Here is a 23,392-nt window from a genome sequence, read left to right as displayed (position 1 = left end):
TGGGTAGCAGTAACCTAAGAGAAACATACCAACTGTGTGGTACTACACTCAGGAAGTGGAGAGTGAAAACGATCTGAGGGTAATTATGCAGTTATATTTGCAGTTTGTTAAGCAGTGTAAATGGGCAGCCAGGGCAAGTCATGGAGTCTTGTCAATGATATATAGGAATTTTGCTAGCAGAGATGAGGTGATTATCCTGTTGGCAATGGTCATGCCACACCTTGAATACTGTGTACAGGTCTGGAGGCCTCATTTTAGGAAGGATGTAGAGTTGCTAGAATGAGTACAAAGAAGAGCAGCAAGATTGGTGAGGGGAACAAAGGGGTGCTCTTACCAAGATAGGCTTAAGTCCTGCAAATTGCAGCACCTGGAGACTAGGCACATGCAAGGTGATCTGATTGAGATGTATAAAGCCTTGAATGGGTTGAGCAAGCTGAATGCTAATGAGATTCTTCCTCATTCTCAGATTAAGAACATGAAGAGGCCTAGATACAAATTGAGGAAAGAGTTGTAGAATATATGTGTGGAAATTTGCTTTTAGTCAGTGGGTAGTTAATTGCTGGATTGGACTTCCATCTCTTGTGGAAGCTGATAGCTTAAATTTAAGGCTGAGCTGGACAAGCATTTGGAGTGAATAGTTGGGTGAACTGGGTTTTTTTTTTTTTTGCTGATGCTACATAAGCTTGCTTTCTTGCATTGCATGCCTCAACTAATGCTAATGCTGAAGTGGACAATTATATGATACATTATTAATGCAGCCTAACAATCTGTCATGTTCAAATTAACAAATTTTTATAATTTTAAATGTAGATTTGGTTAAGATAATTTTACATTAAAACTTCTGAAAATGTTTAGTTAAATACAATGTCTGATTACCTTAGTTATTGTGCACTATATCATAGCATGCTGAGGATGTTGTGCCCATTCATGGACAACATTAGGAATTTCTGTGGTTCAAATCATGGGCTAGAAGAAAACCATTTAACCCATGCTTAGTACTAAGTATTATAGATTCTATTACCTCTCATGTTTGGGGCTTTCAAAAAAAAGTTATGCATATCTCCTATTCACAACTATATTTAAAAAGGTAAAGTAGGTAATGATAGACCTATTTAAAACCCAAGTTAAAGGGAAAATAATTAAATCAGAAGTAATGCAAAATCGTCTTGCTTGATAGAATCATAAGACAATCACAACATGAATTTGTTAGACACTTAACCAATCTGACTATCTACTATAAGATTGTTACCAAGAATAATTTTGTCATCATATACTTGGATTTAAGTAAAGCATTTGACAGTGTATAACATGTATGATTGTATAAATTGGAGTAGCATGGCGGCATTAGGAGCAAGTTACTACTATGGATATAGGAATGTAAACCATTCCTAGGAGACTGGTTATAAATGGCGACTGTTCTTTGTGGACTAACATGATGTGTGGAACCCCAACAAGGGCTGGAATTTGGTGTTCGTATACCCTAGGCACTTTTATTCCAAAATGTTCTAAAGGGGCTAAACGGGGGTTTAACAGTTTTACTGAGAATCACGTCAAATAACGTGACTTAAGTTTCAATTATAAATGATAAATCACCTTAATTGGAGGAGCGAACATCACTTTGATTCTTCTAGTTGCAAGAACAGTCATTAGATTGCGTATTGAATTGAAACTCCTAGAGCAGGGAGTGGGCGAACCTTTTAAGGGGGGTGTGTATGTGTGCCCAGAACACAAAATTAGCTAAATCACTAAATTTAAAAGATTTAGGCAAACATTAAAAAAAAAAAAACTCAATGTTTCAGAACACAAAATGCATAATACTTTATTATCCTTTGAACCATATCAAATCTTTCACCACAAGATTCTTGAAATTATCTGATTCTCCTCTCTTCATTTGAACGTTTTTTTTTTTTCTTTGCTGGTTTAGCTAACATTCTGAACAAAATCGAAATTTTTCTCTTCATAGGCCCTAGGCACTGTGCCTATGATGCCTAATGGAAAATCTGTCCCTGGCCTCACAGTTGGTGTTGTGCCACTTAATTGTTTTTAATATTTATTAATGATATTGATTTAGGTATATCAAGTGTGATGTCTAAGTTTTCTGGTAATAAAAAGTTAGGCACAGTGTTTAATGACAGTAATCAGGATATGCTACTTCAAGAGGATCAAGCAGGTGGAAAATGGCAGTTGAAGTTTAATATTGATAAATATCAGGTACTGCATTTGAGTAGCACCAAATTCAAGTTGTGATAGGGAAAAACATCTGAACGGTGGTTGTTCAGTACATTACATTTTCTGAACATTTCAACCAGGCTGGTGAAATAGCTCATGAGGTTCTATTATTGATGTATGGGAACTTTGCCAGCAGGGGTAAAGCTTGGCAAACCCAGGGTTCTGAGCTGGATATCATTCTTCTCTTTCTCAGTGATTCCTTTATACTTCTCTCTCTCAGGGTAACTCGGGGAATTTTTTTTTTTGGCTGGTGCAGCATAAGCCTCAGACTTCCTTACACCATATGGCTAATAATAATAATATTATTATTCCATTGTATGAAGCAGAGAAGTAGGCCACATTTGGAATACTGCAGATAGGTTTGGAAAACTCATTTTATGAAGGACATATCTGTAGAAAAGGGTGCACAGAAGAATAAGGTTATTGGGAGGAACAAAAGGGTATAAGGAAAGAGGTTCTGTAAATTGCCTCCAGAAACTAAATAGCTGTGATGACCTAATTAAAGTGTTCAAGGCTTTCTAAAGTAAATTAAATGCTGATACCATCATTATCTCCCCCCCCCCCCTTTTTTTTTTTTTTTTGGCTGCTGCTGAATAAACTTCATTACTGAATGCTGATATTAACTCTGCAGTGGGGAGCAAAGAAGTTGCCAAGATTATTATTATTAGTTATGGTGCAAGGAAGCCTGAGGCTTATGCTGCAGAAGCCAAAAAAATTCCCGAGTTAACCCTGAGAGAGGGAGAGAAAAGTAAAAAGGAATCACCAAGAAAGAGAAAAATGATATCTAGCTCAGGACCCTGGGTGCACCAAGCCCATACTAGATGTGAGCCCCTTGGGTTATGTGTATAACACCGAAATTAAAAAAAATTGTTTAAAATGGTTAACGTCACAGTTTTACTCATTATCCTAATACTTATTGGATAACAAGAACCGAACGATGGCTTTGTGACAACAGTCTTATTCGGGGAAAAATCGTAAATAGTTCATTTTCAACGCACAGCATTATGGATAAGAAATCAAAACTACTAGAGGGAGATTATACATGAGCAGCCACACAAGTACATGGGGATTTTTTTATGCTTATTTTTCTAATTAAAAAAATAATTATGTGCATTGCTTTTGTAAATCATTACAAATCATCGTTACAAAAGCATTACTTTTGTAATGATGACTTGAGACAGTTTAAATTCTGTTCAAAGGGATCAGCTGATGTTGCCAACAGCAAATAATAAATGGGAAATATTGTAATGTACTTCGGCTTTTTATACTGATTATGGGATACTGTTCAAGACTGGCCAAAATGTGAGATGATCTGATGATATTAGTGTCAGTTTGGAGGGGGACATGAAATGCATGTAAATTATCGCGGGATACAGAAACCTATAGCCGATATAAACTATTTCAATCAGGTCAAATGAGGTTGAGAAAGCTAAGGCAGCTTATGAGAAGTCAGCACAGATAAGTATCAGAGACTACCGTACTGTAAACTTTTGATGGAAGGATAAATCATTGGTCCAATAGATATGAATTGTATAACTTCATGATCATGTCAGGTTGCTAGCGAACGGAATAGATGTTTTGTATTGGCAAGAATAGGATACCAGCAGTATATTCCCCACTGGGTGGAAAAGGCCCAGGTTTGAATCCCACGGGTAACTTAATAGGTTGTTTTCATGCTAGAGTTAGGTGAAAATAACGTAAGGTTTCTCCTTCCCTGTAAACGTAGGCAAACCAACCAAAGAATGTGCAATTTGCAGACTTTTTTTTTTTAAGTCTTCCTGAAGTACTAATAATTCCTACTCTCCTGGTTGTGACATTTGCATATCCCTGTAACCAGTGCTGTAGTCGTAAAATTAACAGAAGGTATACACTGTGCTTATTAATCGAATTCCAGAGGGTATACGGCATACACCTATATATAAATCCAGAAGGTATACGCTATTCACATTAAAAAAAAAAAAATCCAGAGGGTATCCGCTGTATACTGTCTGCTACAGCCCGGCCTGTAACCCTCTGTTGATGGCATTTAAGGAAAACGAACTAACAGCGGTTCCAGTACTGAACCTAAACTGCATTTCTTATGTTAGCTAAGAAATAGCTAACATAAACTTATACAGTAACCTGTCTGCTCGCGTAGCACAGTGGTATCGTCGCCGTCTTCCCCACACCGGGTGGAAAAGGCCCGGGTTCGAATCCCCTCGATGACGTGAGGAACTTTAATGGGCTTTTTTCACTCCGTGGCTGAGTTAGTCGGTCTGAAGCGTATATGGCGAGGTTCCCCCCCACCAGCAACTGGTTTTTTTGTCCAGCAAAACAGGCAAATCGACCAGAGAACATACGCAATTTACATGAGTAACTATCAAAATAGCTAACCAGGTTGGTTAAACATGAATTTCCCTTCACAACCATGCTGCGTTTCAGAATTTTGAAGTCAAATTCCATTTCTATCTAAATGAGCTTGTATCACTCGATCACTGCAACCATAATTTTTCCAGTCACTGAAGTCAAACTGACGAGGCAGTAGGTACCCAATTTGCTCTTGGAACTGCTTTTATGTATTGGGGATGCGTTACCACCTCTCCAATCTAACGGGATCTCCAGAGTCGCCTTCATAATTAACATATGCATTCTGACCTAATGGAAGGCATTTTGCCATTTTTGCAACACTGCTATACTCAACAAATTATCAGTTCGTGTTTGCTTAATATCATTAGTCCCCACATATGTACAAATGGCTCCTTCTTAAAATCTGACAATTTGTTGGTGAGACTCATTAATTGTCACCATCACCACTTTCGAAATGATGATGGAGCATTCTGGTCTCTTGCAAAAGCTATTAGCTGCAACTTCTGTCAATCTGAAATATTGGATTTCTTTGTACACCAAGCTGGAAAAAAAAAGTCGAGTTATTAGCATGCTACTTTTATTCTACTTTTACCCACGAACTTGGTAAATTACCTCTTGCTGTACTGAATACACTGCACTTAATTCCTTCCATGATCTTCCAAGAGAAAGATGTTTGAAGAATTCTGAATAGGTAGAGAGCATGAGAATTCCAAGTCCTGCTGGTATTTCTCTAGTTGTTCTCCAAAACTGCTCTTGAGCTTCTTTTGTGGTACCTATTTACACTTTCTTATTCCACTAGTGTTTTATCTTCTTGAAAATTTGCTCAGGTCCAACCAGATCCTAAAAAGGGTGATAAATTTCTCCTTTTGAATTATCACCCCATTGCATTAACCTCTACTCTTTCCAAAGGATCGAAGAAATCTAGAAACTGAAATCTCTTAAAACTATGTCGAAACTTTTCATCTCATTAATGACTGCCAATATGTTAATATCGATCTCTGTTAATATGGGTCCACTGCTGACATATTAGCTTATGGTGCTCTTCTTTATTCAAATTCAATGAAAACGTTTGGCGAAACTTTTAATTATAATATGGAACATGACTATGTAGGGAGGACAGTGATTATATAATCACTGTCCTCCATACACTAGGTACAAAACGCTCTGGTCGGAATCTCGTCAATGACGTGAGGAACTTTTATGGGCGTTTTACACTCAATGGGTAGCTACGAAAACCAAACCCAAGTTCGGCGAGAATAAACCATGCTATCCTCACCTGAGGCCAACTAACTCAGCTACGTTTTGAAAAAAGATGCAAAAAATTTCTAGTCATTGACGGGATTCGAACTCGGGTCTTTTCTGCCCAGTGTGCGGAGGAAGACGGCGATTATACCAACTCTACTACGTGAGAACCTTGTTTGGCCCGAATACGCCATTTTTTCCCTCTCTGTCTGCTTACGTGGTAATGGTAGAGGGCTCCGAATGTTTTCCAAGGTTTCGTTCTTTCTTGCACTCTTTTCCTCTTACATATTAATGACCTTCCGCTGAGTGGAAATCCTATCCATAGTTTTACTGGTGGTAGCACACTACATCCAACTTTCAATTTAAGAAATATTGACCTGAAATAAATTCCGTTTTAAATTCTGAAATATCCACCACCATTTCCTTAAATGGCAATCTGCCAGAAATTCTTTAGTGAGGTGAACAAAACTTGACTCTTTAATTTCAGTCCTTCTAAATATAGATACCTCCATGGGCACCATTCTTCTGAATCGGCGCCTGAAATTCCCCCATTGTCTTCAAAACCAGTCCGTATCCATTCGATGTTCAACTTTCCAAACCCACAGAACTCGCTTTTGCTCTTTCTCATTTAGTTCTGCTTCGTTTTCTGCTCCTACCGAACTTATTATTATTATTATTATTATTATTAGCCACATAGTGCAAGGAAGCCTGAGGCTTATGCTGCACCGGCCAAAAAAAAAAAAAAAAAATTTTTCCCTATTACCCTGAGAGAGAGAGAGAGAGAGAGAAGTAGAAAGGAATCACCAAGAAAGGGAAGAATGATGATATCCAGCTCAGGACCCTGGGTGTGCCAAGCCCATACTTTACATGTATTTCCAAAAATTATAATCTATAGATATTCAATTCTAATATCAACCAGTAGGCATCTTCTGACTTCAACCCATACAGGTATTTACTACTAAAAAGAAGTGGCGGACTAAGAAAAAATCGGGCCCTAGGCAAGATTCTCATTTCGGGCCCCACCTAAGGTTGCCGCCTTTCAGAAATGGTAATTGTAATTTTTAACCCATTCAGCACAGTTGAATGGGTTAAAAAGTCTTATATTACTAAATATAAAAACACATTTGAACCCTATTATTGAAGTTGCCAACTTAAATCAAATAATTCATACAAACGTACAACAGAGACATTGATTAGGTAACTAAATCTACCTAATCAATGTGCGACTAGCGCTACCTGGTGAATCATCGTGTATACCGCGCCAGTAGCGGTACACACGATGATTCACCAGACAGCACGGTGTGCAAAGATACTTTGATTGATCGGTGCGAAACAAGCGTTTCCACCGTTTGGCTTCATAAAAAAATATGAGGTAATATCAGTTCGACTAACACATTGCCGGACCAAGGTATTTCTGTGCCCCAGACAGAATGATTTTTCGGCGCCCTTTACTAAGGATATAGATATATATATATTTATATTATTATCATTATGGCACTCAGGACCCTGGCTGTGCCAAACCCATACTCACCAGATGGAGTCCATGGGGATTTTTTTGACTCATTGTTCTTCTGATTTTGGCGCTCCTTAAAGAAAAGCACCCTGGACTAATTAAGTTATAGCCTTTCTAGCCTATAACTTAATTCAGCACTGTTAGCACTTCGGGAATTGTTAAACGTCGATCATACCACTCTTTATTAACTACACTCTTTATTTGTAATTCTATTACAAATAAAGAGTGTAGTTAATAAATCCCTTTTTTTATTATTAATATTTCTTATATTATAAACAAATAATACATGTTATAAATAAATACTACATGTTATAAATAAAAAGTGCAGTTGATAAGTACATATTTATTATAAATATTACATTTATTACAATTAAACAATATGAGGGGGCCACAGAGGTGAATGAAACTCAAAAGTAGGCCACGAGCAAAAAAAAAAAGGTCGAGAACCACTGATCTAAACGACGATGACTTTTCATCATAAGTACTGGAGATGTGGCTGTTCCTCCGAGAGAACCAAAAAACGGTAATGAAGTGATGTGGTCGCAACTTGTGTTTTTACAGGCATGAATGATTTGTATAATGTGCGGCTCTGTAAAGTGCTAGATTGAGTTTTTTTTATTATTGGATACACCAAATGTACACCAATTTCTATTGGATACTCGGAATATGAATGCCAGGATGCCTAATTATGAAATAATTGCCTTCGGCGACACTGTTCACAATAAAATATTCATGGAAAACATTTTTGTTCTGTTTAATTTGTCAAGCAGTGTATTATATTCCAGTGTAATGTAGCAAGCACATTTGGTGTAATCACGAATTTTCTCGACACCTGAGTTCGTAACCCATCAATGACCCGAGTAATTTTTATGGTCCTTTTCCACAAAGTGGCTGACTTAGTCGATCTGAGCGAGGGTAGCATGGTGTTTTCGTCTAGCAAACAACCAATCGATGATTAGCTGGGTTGAATATTGATGATCATGCTCAGGTAGCTGTTAAACTGAATATGTATTTTGCATCTACATTCACACATGAGGAGTTATTCAATAAGGGGAGTGCCAGAATTTTTTGAAACTCTAACAGGGAACTAAGTGATTTTGTAATAACTGAGAGCAAAGTGCAGGAGAAATTATTGAAGTTAAACATAAAAAAGGCACCTGCGGTGGATGGGATCTATCCAATTATATTAAAGGAGGCAGCAAAGGAAGTAAGCAAACCCTTAGCCATAATTATGAAAGCTTCCTTGGACTCAGGGGAGGTCTCCATGGACTGGAGGTGTACAAATATATCATCAATTCACAAAGGGGGTTCAAAGGGGTACACGGGTAACTATAGACCTGTTAGTTTAACCTGTGTTCCAGGGAAAATAATGGAATCACTGGTTAAAGAAGCATTGTAGGATCATCTAGACAAGACTACAGTAATAGTTAAGACAGAGCATGGGTTTGTTAAAGGGTTGTCTTGTCTGACCAATTTGATTGGTTATATACTTGTTTTCAGGAAAGCTTTTGATACTGTTGCACATGGAAGACTACTATACAAATTGGAACAGTATGGCATTAAGGGCAAATCGCTACAATGGATAAAGGGATGGTTGAGTGAGAGACGACAGAGAGTGGTAATCAATGGACACTGCTCTTCGTGGACAAATGTTATTACTGGAGTTCCCCCGGGTTCGGTTTTGGCGCATTGTTGTTATGTATATTTATCAATGATATTGATGAAGGTATATCAGGTTTAATGTCCAAGTTAGCATTAGCATTAGTAGAGGCATTTGATGCAAGAAAGCAAGCTTATGCAGCATCAGCCAAAAAAAAAAAAAAAAACCCACATCCACTTCATCCCTCTGTTCGTTCAAAATACCTGTCCAGCTGAGCCTTAAACTTATTTAGGCTATCAATCTCCACTACAAGGGATGGAAGGCTGTTCCACCAACCAACCACCCGCTGGCTAAAGGCAAATTTCCGCACGTCTATCCTACATCTGTCTTTCCTCAATTTGAATTTATGCCCTCTCAGGTGATTATTCTGAGCTAGAGGAAGAATCCCATCAGCATTGAGCATGCTGAAACCATTCAAGGCTTTATACACCTCTATCAGATCACCTCGCTGGTGCCTAGTCTCCAGACACTGTAATTTGCAAAACTTAAGCCTTTCTTCGTAAGAGCACCCCTTTGTTTCATTCACTAATCTTGTTGCCCTTCTCTGTACTTGTTCCAGCATCTCTACATCCTTCTTGAAATGAGGCCTCCAGACCTGTATACAGTACTCTAGGTGCGGTCTGACCATTGCCTTATGCAAGGGGATAATCACCTCCTTATCCCTGCTGGAAAAATTCCTGTATATCATTGACAATACTCCATGAGCTACTCTTGCAGCCCGTCTGCACTGCTCAGAGAACTTCATATCTGCCTGCACAACCACCCCCAATTCCCTTTCATTCTCTACCACTGTCAGTGTAGTACCAAGAGTTGATACGTTGCTCTGGGGTTGCTGTTTCCCATGTGTAGTACTTGACATTTGTCAATGTTAAACGTCATTTGCCACCTCTCAGCCCATCTGCTCAACCTTTCCAGATCCTGTTGCAGCAGCATAGTAGCAGTAGTGTCCTTGACAACCCTGCCAACCTTTGTATCGTCTGCAAACTTGGACATTAAGCTTGATATACCATCATCAATATCATTTATAAATACAGAAAACAATAATGGACCCAACACTGAGCCCTGAGGGACTCCACTAACAACATTAGTCCACGATGAGCAGTGTCCATTGATTACCACTCTCTGTCTTTTCCCCCTCAACCACCCCTTTATCCGTAGCAGCAATTTGCCTCCAATGTCACACTGCTCCAATTTGTGTAGCAGTCTTTCATGTGCAACAGTATCAAAAGCCTTTCTAAGATCCAAGTATATAATATCAAAGCTATTCCCTGCATCCAGTTCTTTTGTGACTGCATCATAGTATCCAATCAAATTGGTCAGGCAAGACTTCCCCTTAACAAAACCATGCTGTGTCCGAGCTATAACTGAAGTCTTGTCTAAATGATCCTGCAGTGCTTCTTTAACCAGTGCCTCCATTAATTTTCCTGGAACAGAAGTTAAACTCACAGGTCTATAATTACTTGTGCCAGCCTTTGATCCTCCTTTGTGAATTGGGGTCACATTTGCACATTTCCAGTCTATGGGTACCTCCCCTGAGTCCAAGGAAGCTCTCATAATTATGGCTAAGGGTTTTCTTACTTCCTTTGCTGCCTCCTTTAATATAACTGGATAGATCCCAGCCACCCCGGGTGCCTTTCTTGTGTTTATCTTCAACAGTTTCTCCTCCACTTTACTCCCAGTTCTTTCAAGATTCTGTAGCTTACTGCTAGAATTGAATACACCTCTGGCATTCCCCTCGCTGAATAACTCCTCATGTGTGAATGTCGATGCAAAATATTCATTTAGTTTGTTAGCTACCTGAGCAGGATCATCAACAGTTGACCCATCAATATCAAGTGGACCAATCTGATTCATCCCCTTCCTTCTAGAGTTTACATAAGTAAAGAACTCTTTGCTGTTTTTCTTTGCATCCCTTGCCAAGGATTTCTCGTAATCTGCCTTCGCCTGCCTAACTTCCTTTGTAACTTGGTTGCATATCAACTTGTATCTATCATAGGCTTCTGTGTCATGTGTTAATTTGTAAGTATCCCATGCATTTTTCTTCTCTGCCATATGCCTCATTAGTTCATCCGACATCCATTTTGGCCTAAACCTTGAACAATATTTCTTAGTTGGTATGTAAAGTCTAGTAGCTTCCAAGATAAGTTCTTTGAATGCTTCCCATTTTGAATTTGCTGTTGGTAACATCATCAGTTGGTCCCACTGTATAGAATTTAAATACTGTCTCAGTCCATCGTAGTCGCCTTTACAAAAGCAATAACTCTTCCCTTTACCCCTAATGGTAGTTACCTCTTTGTGTAAATCCCACTTCAGCACATTGTGATCACTGCCACCTAGTGGTTATTTAACTGCAGATTCTTAATGCATGAAGAATCACTGGTGATAATCAAATCAAGAGTATTACTCCCTCTAGTTGCCTCCCGAACATGCTGATGTAGAAAACAATCATCCAATAAATCCACAAAAGCCCTGCTAGTGTGTGAGTGACCAGCCCCCAAATTCCAGTCAATATCTGGGAAATTAAAATCTCCCATTATAAGATTCTCTGATTTACTGGCCCACTCTATTTCCCTGTACAGTTTCTTATTATTCTCATCAGAGTCATTAGGCCTATAGCACACTCCAACTCTCAATTTTGATCTCCCAATCCTTATGTCACACCAAACACTGTACTGTCCAGCGATGTCGACTGGCTTCACTTCCTTGGTTTTTATGTGTTTCTTAACTAATAGCATAAACCCTCCCCCCTTCCTATCCTGTCTATCCTTTCTGTAGACGTTGTACTCCCCAAATTGCAGTTCTGCATCCCTTATATCTGTGTGACACCACGTCTCTGATATCCCAACAATATTTGCCTTTGATGTTTTGAGCAATACCTCAAATTCATCAAATTTATTTACTAAACTCCTAGCATTGGTGTACACGCAAGTATACCTGCACCTGTTTCTATTCTTAGCTACCCTAACACAACACATGTGTTTACTTGTACCGCAATGACTCCCAGCAGTCTCTGAAATATCCTGCATCTTGTTTTTCAGGTTTCTGCTCATTCCAATAGAAACAGTGCAAGAATTTCTTTCACCTCTGCCAGTGGCTACTGTCAATCTATTGGTCTTTGTCTTCCCCCAAGCTAGCAGTTTTACGACCCACCTAACACTGCCTCGATAGCATCAGCAAATATTATTTCCAATCTCTGCTGTTAACAAGTACAGTCCAGGCTGAAAAAAATTTTACCCCTTGAGCCTTGCACAATCTTTCCAGGGCCGAATTGATCGACAAGGCTCTCATCATATACTCCCTCCTATCGTGTCTGGGCAGAATTGCAGACACTTTCAAATTCAACCCTAATTCTCGGCTTTTGTTCAACAGTGACCTGTACTTGTTAAGTAATTCTGCCGGTGATAGTTTGCAGATGATACAAAGTTTGCAGATGATACAAAGATTGGTAGGATTGTTAACGACAGTAAAGACAGTATTCTACTCCAACTGGTTCTAAATAAACTGGGCAAATGGGCTGAAAAGTGGAAACTGAAGTTTAACATTGACAAATGCAAAGTATTGGACAAATGCAAATTATGGGTAGCAATAACCGAAGAGAAACGTACCAACTGTGTGATACTACACTCAGGGAATTGGAAAGTGAAAAAGACCTGGGGGTAATTGTGCAGTCAATTACGAAGTTCGCTGAGGAGTGCAGGGGGGCTTCCAGTGCACGTCAATCATATATAGGAATTTGGCTAGCAGAGACAAGGAGGTGATTATTCCGTTATACAAGGCAATGGTCAGGCCACACCTAGAGTATTGTGTACAGGTCTGGAGGTCTCATTTTAGGAGGGGTGTTGAGTTGCTAGAACGAGTACAAAGAAGGGCAACAAGATTGGTGAGGGTAACAAAGGGGTGCTCTTACCAAGAAAGGCTTAAGTTCTGCAAATTGCAGTGCCTGGAGAGTAGGCACCTGGGACGTGATCTGATTGAGGTGTACAAGGCCTTGAATGGGTTGAGCAAGCTCAATGCTGATTTGATTCTTCCTCTTGCTCAGATTAAGAACCTGACGATGCACAGATTCAAATTGAGGAAAGCCAGTTGTAGAATAGATGTGCGGAAATTTTGCCTTTAGCCAGCGGGATTGGTATAAAAGGCTTCCATCTTTTGTTGTGGAAGTTGATAGCCTAAATAAATTTAGGCTTTGCTGGACAGGCATTTGTAACGAATGGCGGAGTGAAACGGGTAGTTTTTTGTTTTGACTGATACTGCATAAGCTTGCTTTTTTTGCATCATATGCCTCTACTGATGCTGCATAAGCTTGCTTTTTTGCATCGTATGCCTCTACTGATGCTAATGTTAATGCTGGGTTACATGTTATACGTTCCCAAAACACCCCATTGGGAAAAAACAGAATTCCCTCCGCTTTAGATCGGCTAACTATTGTCTCTAATTGAAGATGATTTAAAGTCACATTCCTCTCTACACAAACGAGTTACAACTGGCGAAGCGACTATACTGGGGTAGAGAACCAAAATACAGTAAATTACGCAAAACACAAGACATAAACGACATGAATTCACAAAGTAATGTTTTTAAAAAACATGAATTACCAGTCGATTTATACGGTATCATTGCCCTCATTATTCTGTAGGAGGACGGTGCAGGTCTCAGGAAAAATACTCACTTTTTTGACAATGCAACTATTTATTAACAAGAAATGTTATCGCTTTGTAACATTTCTGACATGCATTTCCACCTCGTTCAAATGAAGTTTACACATTCTCGAGATTTGGTATATTGTTAATGGCATCAACGGTATCATGAACATGATTCTAAAGTTCCTGATGAATGTGGAAACCTAGGGATTAAAACCAATCAGATTCAGTTGTGGTGACCGATCAGGTGCTTTTTGAGTAACAGTTACATTATCACACAAAGTGAGTTTTTGCTGAGATTTTCATCGTTATCCTACAGAAAAATGCACGAAACAGTGCGCTGAAAATCATCAGGCATTTCCTGTTTTTAAAATTAAATTTTATTATTATTATATTTTAATTCATGTCGATTGTATTATATATTATTGACTGTACTTCAGTGTAATCATGATTTTTGTGCTACCCTTTCCCTTACCGGAAGTGACCTAAACTTGAACATCATTTCTCTTAAAAACTATTAGGGCTTTTGGAAAAAAAGCCTAATAGTTTTTAAGTTTCTAATATTTTAAGTATAATAATTAAGTTTCTAATAGTTTCTAAGACCATATTCAAAGAGGAACGAAGAACTTTTAGTGTATGTGAGATTAAATTTCTGTTTATTTCTATTTGGAAATTATATACAGATGGAAATAAGACGTTTTTTATTGTTCTTCTCTCTCTCTCTCTTCATCAATGGTTGCTCTTCTACTACAAAGGGCAGAAAGGGTTTTTCTACTCTATGCAGTGTGCAGAATGGCCAAAAGTTTGACATGCACGGTCTCTTTTTGGCTGTTCTGTTATTTTTTTTTTTTTAAACAAAAAGGCTATCCGAGAACTAACCCTTTGCCCATGTGTGACGTGCCCATAAATCGCACGCGTTCGCTGGTCGATTTGCCTATCTTTCTGTACGAAAAACCAGAGTTGTCGAGGGTGAGATGCACCTACGGCAGTGATTACTGCCCGGACAATATTAGCCGTATGGTCCCTGGCATTATCTTGATAGAGAAACCACTTCACACCAAAAAGTTGAGTCGCACCTTGCTATCTACACTTCAGGCTGACAAACTCAGCCCCTGAGTGAAAAAACATAAATGTTCATCACATCATTGACGGGATTCGAACTCGGACCTTTTCTACCCGGTTTGGAGAGGACAATGATTATAACCACTGTGCTACGCTTTCAATCATTGATCCTGCGGTAGATACTTACCATGAGAGATTTCTGTCTGTATATAATTTCCAATTGGAATTAAACAAATATTTAGTTCTGACATAGGACGTATTCTTGTTTTAATGTATTTACATTGCCTACTCACCATCCTTCTCAAACAACTTCTAAGACCATCTGCGATTTCATTTGCTGTAAACAACTGGATCTCCCCCGAAATGTAGAATTTCTGAGGTGAAATAGTAGTGGCATGTGATGCAAGAAAGCAAATACGAGCTTATGCAGCATCAGCCAAAAAAAAAAAAAAAAAAAAAAATCACACCATTCCCTCCAAATGCCTGTCCAGTTCCTCCTTAAATTTATTCAACCTATCAACTTCCACAATGACAGATGGAGTTTGTTCCAGCAATTAACCACCCGCTGGCTAAAGGCAAATTTCCGCACATATATTCTAGATCTGTCTTTTCTTAATTTTAATTTATGCCCCCTTAGGTTCGTAATCTCAACAAGTGGAAGGATCCCATCAGAATTCAGCGTGCTGAACCCATTCAAGGCCTTATACACCTCAATCAGATCACCGCGCAGGTGCCTAGTCTCCAGCCACTGCAATTTGCAGAACTTAAGCCTCTCTTGATAAGAGGATCCCTTCATTCCCCTCACCAATCTTGTTGCCCTCCTCTGTACACGCTCAAGTAAATCTACATCCTTCCTAAAATGAGGCCTCCAGACCTGTACGCAGTACTCAAGGCGTGGCCTGACCATTGCCTTATACAGAGGGATAATCACCTCCTTTTCCCTGCTAGCAAAATTCCTATATATCATTGACAAAACCCCATGACCTGCCCTGGCAGCCTGTCTGCATTGCTCAGAAAACTTCATATCTGCCTTCACAATTACTCCCAGGTCTTTTTCATTTTCTACCACCTTAAGTGTAGTACCACACAGTTGGTACGTTTCTCTGGGGTTACTTCTACCCATATGCAGTACTTTGCATTTGTCAAGGTTAAACTTCAGTTGCCACTTCTTAGCCCATCTGCCCAAATTATCTAGATCATGTTGCAGTAGCACACTGCCATTACTGTCATTAACAACCCTGACAACCTTTGTATCATCTGCAAACTTCGACACTAAGCCTGATATACCTTCATCAATATCATTGATAAATATACAAAACAACAGTGGACCCAATACCGAACCCTGTGGGACTCCACTAATAACATTAGTCCAAGAAGAGCAGCACCCATTGATTACCACCCTCTGTCTTCTCCCACTTAATCATCCTTTTTATCCATTGTAGCAACTTACCCTTAATACCATTCTGCTCCAATTTGTACAATAGTCTTCCATGCGCAACAGTGTCAAAAGCTTTCCTGAAATCCAAATATACAAATTTGTATGATATCAAAATTATTTTTTGCATCCAGTTCCTTTGTAACCACATCGTAATATCCTATCAAATTTGTCAGACAAGACTTTCCCTTAACAAACCCATGCTGTGTCTGAATTATTGCTGCAGTCTTGTCTAGATGATCCTGGAATGCATCTTTAACCAGTGACTCCATTATTTTACCCAGTACAGAAGTTAAACTAACTGGTCTGTAATTACTCGTGTCACCCTTCGATCTCCCTTTGTGAATTGGGGATACATTTGCACATCTCCAGTCCGTGGGAACCTCCCCTGAGTCCAAGGATGCTCTCATAATTATGGCTAAGGGTTTGCTTAGTTGCTTTTCCGCCTCCTTTAATATAACTGGATAGATCCCATCCACCCCAGGTGCTTTTCTTATGTTTAACTTCAACAGTTTCTCTTCCACTTTGCTCTCAGTTATTACAAAATCATTAAGTATTCTGCTACAATTCAGAATCATTCTGTATATATGAGATATTTTATGTGATGTAAATTTACGAGTTGAGATCATTTAATTCGCAGATTGGTGCAAGATCTTTTTTTAATTTTCATCATCCGAATCTTCTGTAGATTTCTTCTTCTCGAAATACTTGCCCTTGAACTTTGCACACACACTTTCGCGACTGCTGTACCCACGCATTAAATGCTTCTTGCAAGCCAAATTTAAAGACTGTAAAGTGCTTCAGTTGTGACCACTTCACACAGAAAAATTCGGTCGCACCAGAATATGGTCGTTCTACCACTCATTTATACGCTTCATTCATCTCTTTAACCGTTTCCGATGTCTTTGTCTCTCTGACACAATAAGGAATCACATCTCGCTGTTCAATCTGTATGTCCGACATGATACTTGCTTCAAAACGATCGTCAGTGACATGCTGCTAAAAAAAACTCTTCCCGCAACACTAGCTCTACAAGTACTGGCATATGCACACAGAGTCTGCTTATTAACGAACAGGGAGTGTGTCTCTAGCAGCAGTTATGGAAAGTTGACGCGGTTAGCATAGAATCTTGTACCAGTCCGCGAATTAAATGATCAGCCCCTCATATATAGAATGGTATGTCATCCGCAAGCGAAGCTATACATTGTGTGTCCTTCCGAGATTACCGAACGGCCTATCCCCACGCAATATTTAAAAGACCATACTAAACCGCTCTTTCCCTCTCTTCCAACCGTGGCTTTCCTGGCGATATGGTAGTTTCGTCACTGGTGTTATCGCAAGCATGGGCTATGGACCATGCGTGTGATAACACCAGTTGGTTGTGCACTACTGGTTGCGTTTTTGTAGGGGTTTAGGCGCATCAGCAACTTGGGTCATATTGAGACGTGTATAATATGTCTGTAGATTGCGCGTGTTTTGTGGTCCATTTGTTCTTTGCTTGACGAAAAACCCGAATTTCTTGGAGAAAAATCATCGAATCTCGCCTGAGACCGACTAACTAAGCTACGTTGTGAAAAAAAAACCTATCAAAATTCCTTGATATGGCTTTCCTGACGATATCGTTTTTTTTGGCAGTGGTGTTACCACAAGCATGTGCCATGGACCATGGTGCAACGTAATTTTCTCATTTACTTTGCATACCCTCTACTTTCCGTAGCCCTGTTGCAGTTGGATTACAGGATTTTTTTTTTTTTTTTTTTTGTATAGGTTTAGCTGCTTCAACAACTTAGGCCATATTGAACCGTATATAATATGTCTGTGAATGGAGTGTGTTTTATGGTCTATTTGCTGCTTGAGTTACGAAACACCAGTGTTCCCATGGGGGGGAGGGGACATACAAATCTCGCCTGAGACCGAATAACTCAACACCACGCTGTAAAAAAAAAAAAAAAAAAAGACCCATCAAAATTCCTCGCGTCATTGACGGGATTCTATCTCAGGTCTTTTCTATCCGGTGTGGGAAGAACAGTGATTATACCGCGCTACCCATGAGAGACAAGGTGATTCAACATAATGTTTAAAGGTGCATGTGTATCGCGCAATGTTCTGCTCGATCAAATAAATATATACTTGACATACTGCAGAGTAAATATCATTTCTATACTGTATTCAAGAGATAAGGTACGGTTATTCACTACTAAAACAAAAAAAAAAAAAAAAAAAGAGGAAACGAAACAGTTATTATGTCGCTGGGGGCGTTTATGTGTGCGTTACTACCAAAGGCAATGCGATTGTGTATACAAACTCCTTGGTTACTGCTGTACCAGTTGGAGGACTTATGAAAACAAACATCACATTGGTCTGCGAACGTAATGTACGCGAAGTTAATGGCGCTTAGTTCGATTTTTTTTTTTGAATTTTTAAACAATCACCCTTAAGATACAGTATTTTTTTTTAACTGGTATATTTTTGTACGCCGGGAGCTAGGGTTTCAATATACAGTCGCCTCTTATGAATAGAACATTATGTCGTAACTCGTTAAAAAGAAGTGGTTTTAACTGCGCTGTGTTTAACTGTTACATGGCCACCAACTGTCTTAAACTGAAATCATAATTATGATTGCTGCTGTATATTACGCTATTACTTAAAAAAAAAAACAAAACAAAAAAAAAACAGGAGCAGCATATTACAGTTCTATAATTTCTGAAGCTGGATACATTTGCACTTCAGGCGTTTCATTTTTGTATCAAGGTAAATCTTGAGTTTTCTACTGCTTAAAAAAAAAACTAAATGAGAGCAGACCTTTTAAATTTATTTTTACATTAATTTTGTGTGTTTTATTTTTGTCTGTGCTTCGTTCTTGTGAAAAACTTCAAATCAGTTGGATTTGAGAAACGTTTTCAGTTATTGTTTTCATGGAGCAAGCACGGAAGTAGGGTATTAGGATTTTGTTGTTTTTTTTTTTTTTTCGGGTTTTTTTTTTTTTTTAATAATGGAAGATAAGATTTCAGTAATTAGACTTTAACTATAGATTTATAATTTCTTTGATCCCAGTTTACCTAATATTAGTTTCATTTTTAGAATATTTAAATAATTAGAGTTAGTACTTGGGAATTCCGATCATATTTGAACACTTCGGTCACTGATTACTTTTCCTATTTGGGAAATGGCCAAATCAGGATGCACCACACGCTGTAATATTCAAATGAAAGCTGATATTATTTTACTCATGATGTTTTGCAGTTTATTTCGGCTTAACGTTTTTTTTTTTTAAAGAAGTAAATATTAATTACATTTAAATCTATGTGATTTGACCCAAAAATTCGCCTCAGAGCAAGTTGACACTATAAGGGAACTTCCGCGTAATGCTACCTTTGTCAACAATTTATATGCGAAAATTTATATAGTTCTTTTTGTGATGTGTAATGGAAACTGCACTGAAATATGTTTACTCCCCCCCCCTTTTTTTTTTTACTCTGGCATTACCAGTAGTAGTGGCATATGCGTTTCTAGTGACGTTTTTATTATTGTGCTGTGATATTTATAGTTTTTCAGTAAATTTAAGCCGTAGAATAGTGCGAAATGGTACAGGGACACTAAAATTTAGAGGCATTAGCTGTATTAAAAAAATAAACATAATAACAGTGTCTCCTACACCCACACTTGTTTTCACTATACCTACTATCTTATTCGAACCTTCACTGCATCCCCTTTACACTTTTAGTATCCTAAAACATTGTTATCAGAATTGTGTATAACACTCAAATTGTAGCATACTTAGATGTAATAGCAGATTATAACTCCATCCTCCCTCTTTAACGACTGTACCAAATGATTGTTAAACAGCTCTACCCTTTGTTAGTGGTTGGACCTGACAGCATAGTAGTTTTACTGTTGGACTTATTACTTTATATTTTGGAATAAATGCCGGTAAAATTCTAGATTAGAGTGCACCCTCTGGATTGTCGGCGAGGAGAAGAGGAAGAAGGCAGTGATTGACATGCTTAACCCCCTATGATTAGTGTTAGTTAGGGTGTTTATCTTCCTCCTTGCTGCTGTTTTCAATTTGGGATAAACACCCTAAAACTGAGGCAGTTTTAGGGTGTTTATCCCCCTAAAGTAAATTTCAGCTAGCAAATCCATGTACATTGTACATGAAGTCCTTCTCACTCAAAGTGTTGTCCTAGTATCTGTTTGCACCACTGTCAGATTGTGTAATTACCCTTTTCAATAACTATATTAGATAATAATCCCTATAGTCTAAATGTATCCCAAGCAGTAAATTAATCTAGAATTATTACTCCCCAAATCTAAACCCTTTCATTTACCAATGTTGTACTCTAACTGCTATTTTTCTCACAAGTTATCAGCATACTTTGTTCTCCATCAAACTGTTATAACTTCATCAATGGCAGTAATGAATATCAGATAAAATAAGGAACCTAGTATTGAATAGTGTCAAAATGACTTTCAAAATGGCAATATCTTATATGGAATTTCATTCAACTCCCAGTAGGTTATGGTAAATGATAATTTTTTTCCACTTTTGTGTTCTCGCACCAATGATACATTGTTTGTTTATACAAAAGAAGATATTCATTTGAGACTGTTAAAGCCTTAAAGGGGAAGCTTGTTAAGAGATGTAATTGAAGGGTAAGCATGGGCAAGGGACTAAGAGGAAGTTGGAGGATTTTAAATGCTGGATGATTTAATAGCAGCTGTTGGGTATTGTGGACTGAAGGAGAGGATGAGAGATGGAGAAATGGATAAGCGATTAAGTTCTGTCATGGACCTGCCATGTGGCAGAGACTAGATCATGATGAATGAAACCAGTGGAGCCACACTTGTAACTCTTGAACGTTGAAAGCAGTAACCATTTGCCTTCTACTGCCCATTTAGATCTTTAGGTGTATGGGTGTGCTCATTAACCCTTCCACTCTCACACTTTTGGCACTCTTCAATGCGTGTAACTAATAATACTTTTCAAGGAAAGTTCCTTTAATCCCAATTTCTTCATATTAAATTTTTTGAGACGTTATCATTGAATATAGTCAAAGTGACCAGTTGCAACTAGAACTTACAATTTGTCCTTTGCCATTTTGACTCAAAAACCATTCTGTTCACTGAAGTGTAACAAGGTTTTTTAAAGTAATTTTTTTGTTGTAGTTTAATACAAATTTTAGAAGTGTCAATTGAATATTGTCAAAGTGTCTCCTAAAGTGGCATCTTGTATGTAATTTCATGTGGCTGATTGTAGATTAAGGGTTAATCATCATTTTTCCCACTGTTGTAACTTCCTGCTAATAATGGCATGTTGTTTCAGTTTATACAAATGATATTAGACTCTTAAAAGCCTTACTAAAGTGTCAGTAGACTTCTGAAATTGGTAAAAATTGCTAGGTTCCCACTTATCAGGATCATGACAGATGATCTGAAGCAATGAGAGGATGTTTCTATCCATTTATGAGCCAACATATTCTCTGAGTTAATTTGATATTTTCCTCTAAGACAAAAGAGTTATATGTAAGATAAATATGAGGTGACCTGACCTTTCTGATATCATAGGGGTTCATGACAGGAAGGTGTAATTTCGATGTGCGGAATCTGTCATAACTAAACCAGACCAAAGAAAGTGATTAATTTTAACTGTCATTGGAAAAACAAATCATCTTTTATGAGGATAGGTTTTTATTGACAAAATTGAAAATGTGGTGAAGGAGAGTTATAAATAAATATTGCGATCCTCTGAAGAGTTGAATATGATGGATAAAATTTTAGGTAATGCTCCCCATTCTCAATATAAGATTATTCAATCTGTGATACTCTTTCATTGTGGATGAGTTGAAAGATGCAAGGAAGAATTGTATCCTTTCTACACATTGAATAATACCTGTAATAGTAATAACTATTTTTTGCCTTCATTCTTAATAGTTCTCTAGTTTAGATCAACAATGCCTGTGGAAATATCTGTTGAAAAGGCATGTAACTGAAACTGTTTATGTTACGAGAGTGAAGTGAATCGGTGTGAGAGAGATTAATGATTAACTTGAATTGTTCTGTTTTTAGCTGGGTCAGTGATTTTCTTGATGGTTTTAGGGAACAGATGTCTGTAGTTGGACAGATTGGGATTTTTATAAGGCTGTTGAGAAGGGAATTAATGCCAGGAACACAAATCGACAGTCACTTGGCCACCAGATTTAGGGATGCACAATTTTGCAACGTACTTTGTAAAAATGGGCATTTTTCAACATGTAGAAATACCGGATTTTGAAGGAGCAAGTGGGTCTGGACTTATTGAAGAAGCAGCCTTATGATAATATATATTTTTAATATAGATTTATAACTCTGGGGTTCCTCTGTGACATTATAGTAGGTTCATAATTTGTCACTCATTTTGATATATCCAGATTGAAATTCTGTCAGAGACTGGCCTCTTTATTTGAGACCAGTCTCTGTAGTTAATTGATTTTAAACAGAGGAAGTAGAATTCTTCCTCATGAGTTATGCAGAGTTTTTAAGTGTGAACAACATGCATATGGGCCCATGAATACATACAGACATAATACATAATAAAATCATGTCAATGATTCAAAGTAAATAAAGTAGTATAATACACCGAAAAAAAAAAAAAAAAAAACTACAACAACAAAAAACCAGCCAATAACTCTTGAAGGGCTGAATCAGCTGATATTATGTTTTTTCAGTTTTCTGACAAAGTTGCCTCATTTTGTTTTTACAATTACTTATATAAAAGTCTGTTGTGTGTTTTCATTTCATTAATCTGACTCAGTAGTAGAGCTTTAATAATGCTCAGTAGTAATAAAGCTTTTCATTTTAATTATCATCTCTTTTGCCTATTGTTTAACCCTTAGGCACTTGTTAGGCCTAAGTCACACAATGCCTTTTTTTTTTGGCAGAAAAAAAGCATTAGAAGGAATGTTCAAAATTGCGGGTAAAATTTATTTATTTTACCTTAAAGAACCATTCTTTTTACTCATTCCTTCTAATAATTTGTTCACTTTAAATTACTTAATATTTTTTTTATAGAATCACCCATAATAAGCTTGCCCAAGTTCACCACTTGTTTTGAACCACCCCTATTCAGAGCAAAAGACAAAATATAACATTTAGGATTCAGAGGAGGATATAGATGTGCAAGGTATGGTCTGACTGGGCTGGCAGGGTGGGTAAAGTGCCTGCCAGGCAACCCAAAGGTCGCGGGTTCGAATCCCACCTTGGGCTTGGATCAGAGTACTGCAAAAACC

General features: G+C 38.0%; 1 protein-coding gene across 1 annotated transcript in view; it reads left to right on the top strand.

Annotated features, from left to right (window-relative positions):
• LOC150082172 (SIN3-HDAC complex-associated factor) overlaps positions 1-22,145 on the top strand; it is a 99,679-nt gene extending 77,534 nt beyond the window's left edge. Inside the window, exons 5-6 of the mRNA XM_090380442.1 lie at positions 2,072-2,211; positions 22,059-22,145. Coding sequence (XP_090236568.1) covers positions 2,072-2,211; positions 22,059-22,145 — 227 coding nt within the window. The remainder of the gene's footprint in view (positions 1-2,071; positions 2,212-22,058) is intronic.
• Positions 22,146-23,392: the final 1,247 nt, after the last annotated feature.

Source organism: Mastigoproctus giganteus, chromosome 8 (genome assembly GCF_048544385.1).
Source record: "Mastigoproctus giganteus isolate SK-2022 chromosome 8, ASM4854438v1, whole genome shotgun sequence".
Lineage (NCBI taxonomy): Eukaryota > Metazoa > Arthropoda > Arachnida > Uropygi > Thelyphonidae > Mastigoproctus > Mastigoproctus giganteus.
Note: the sequence above shows the minus strand (reverse complement) of the source record. Positions and strands in the feature narration are given on the sequence as shown.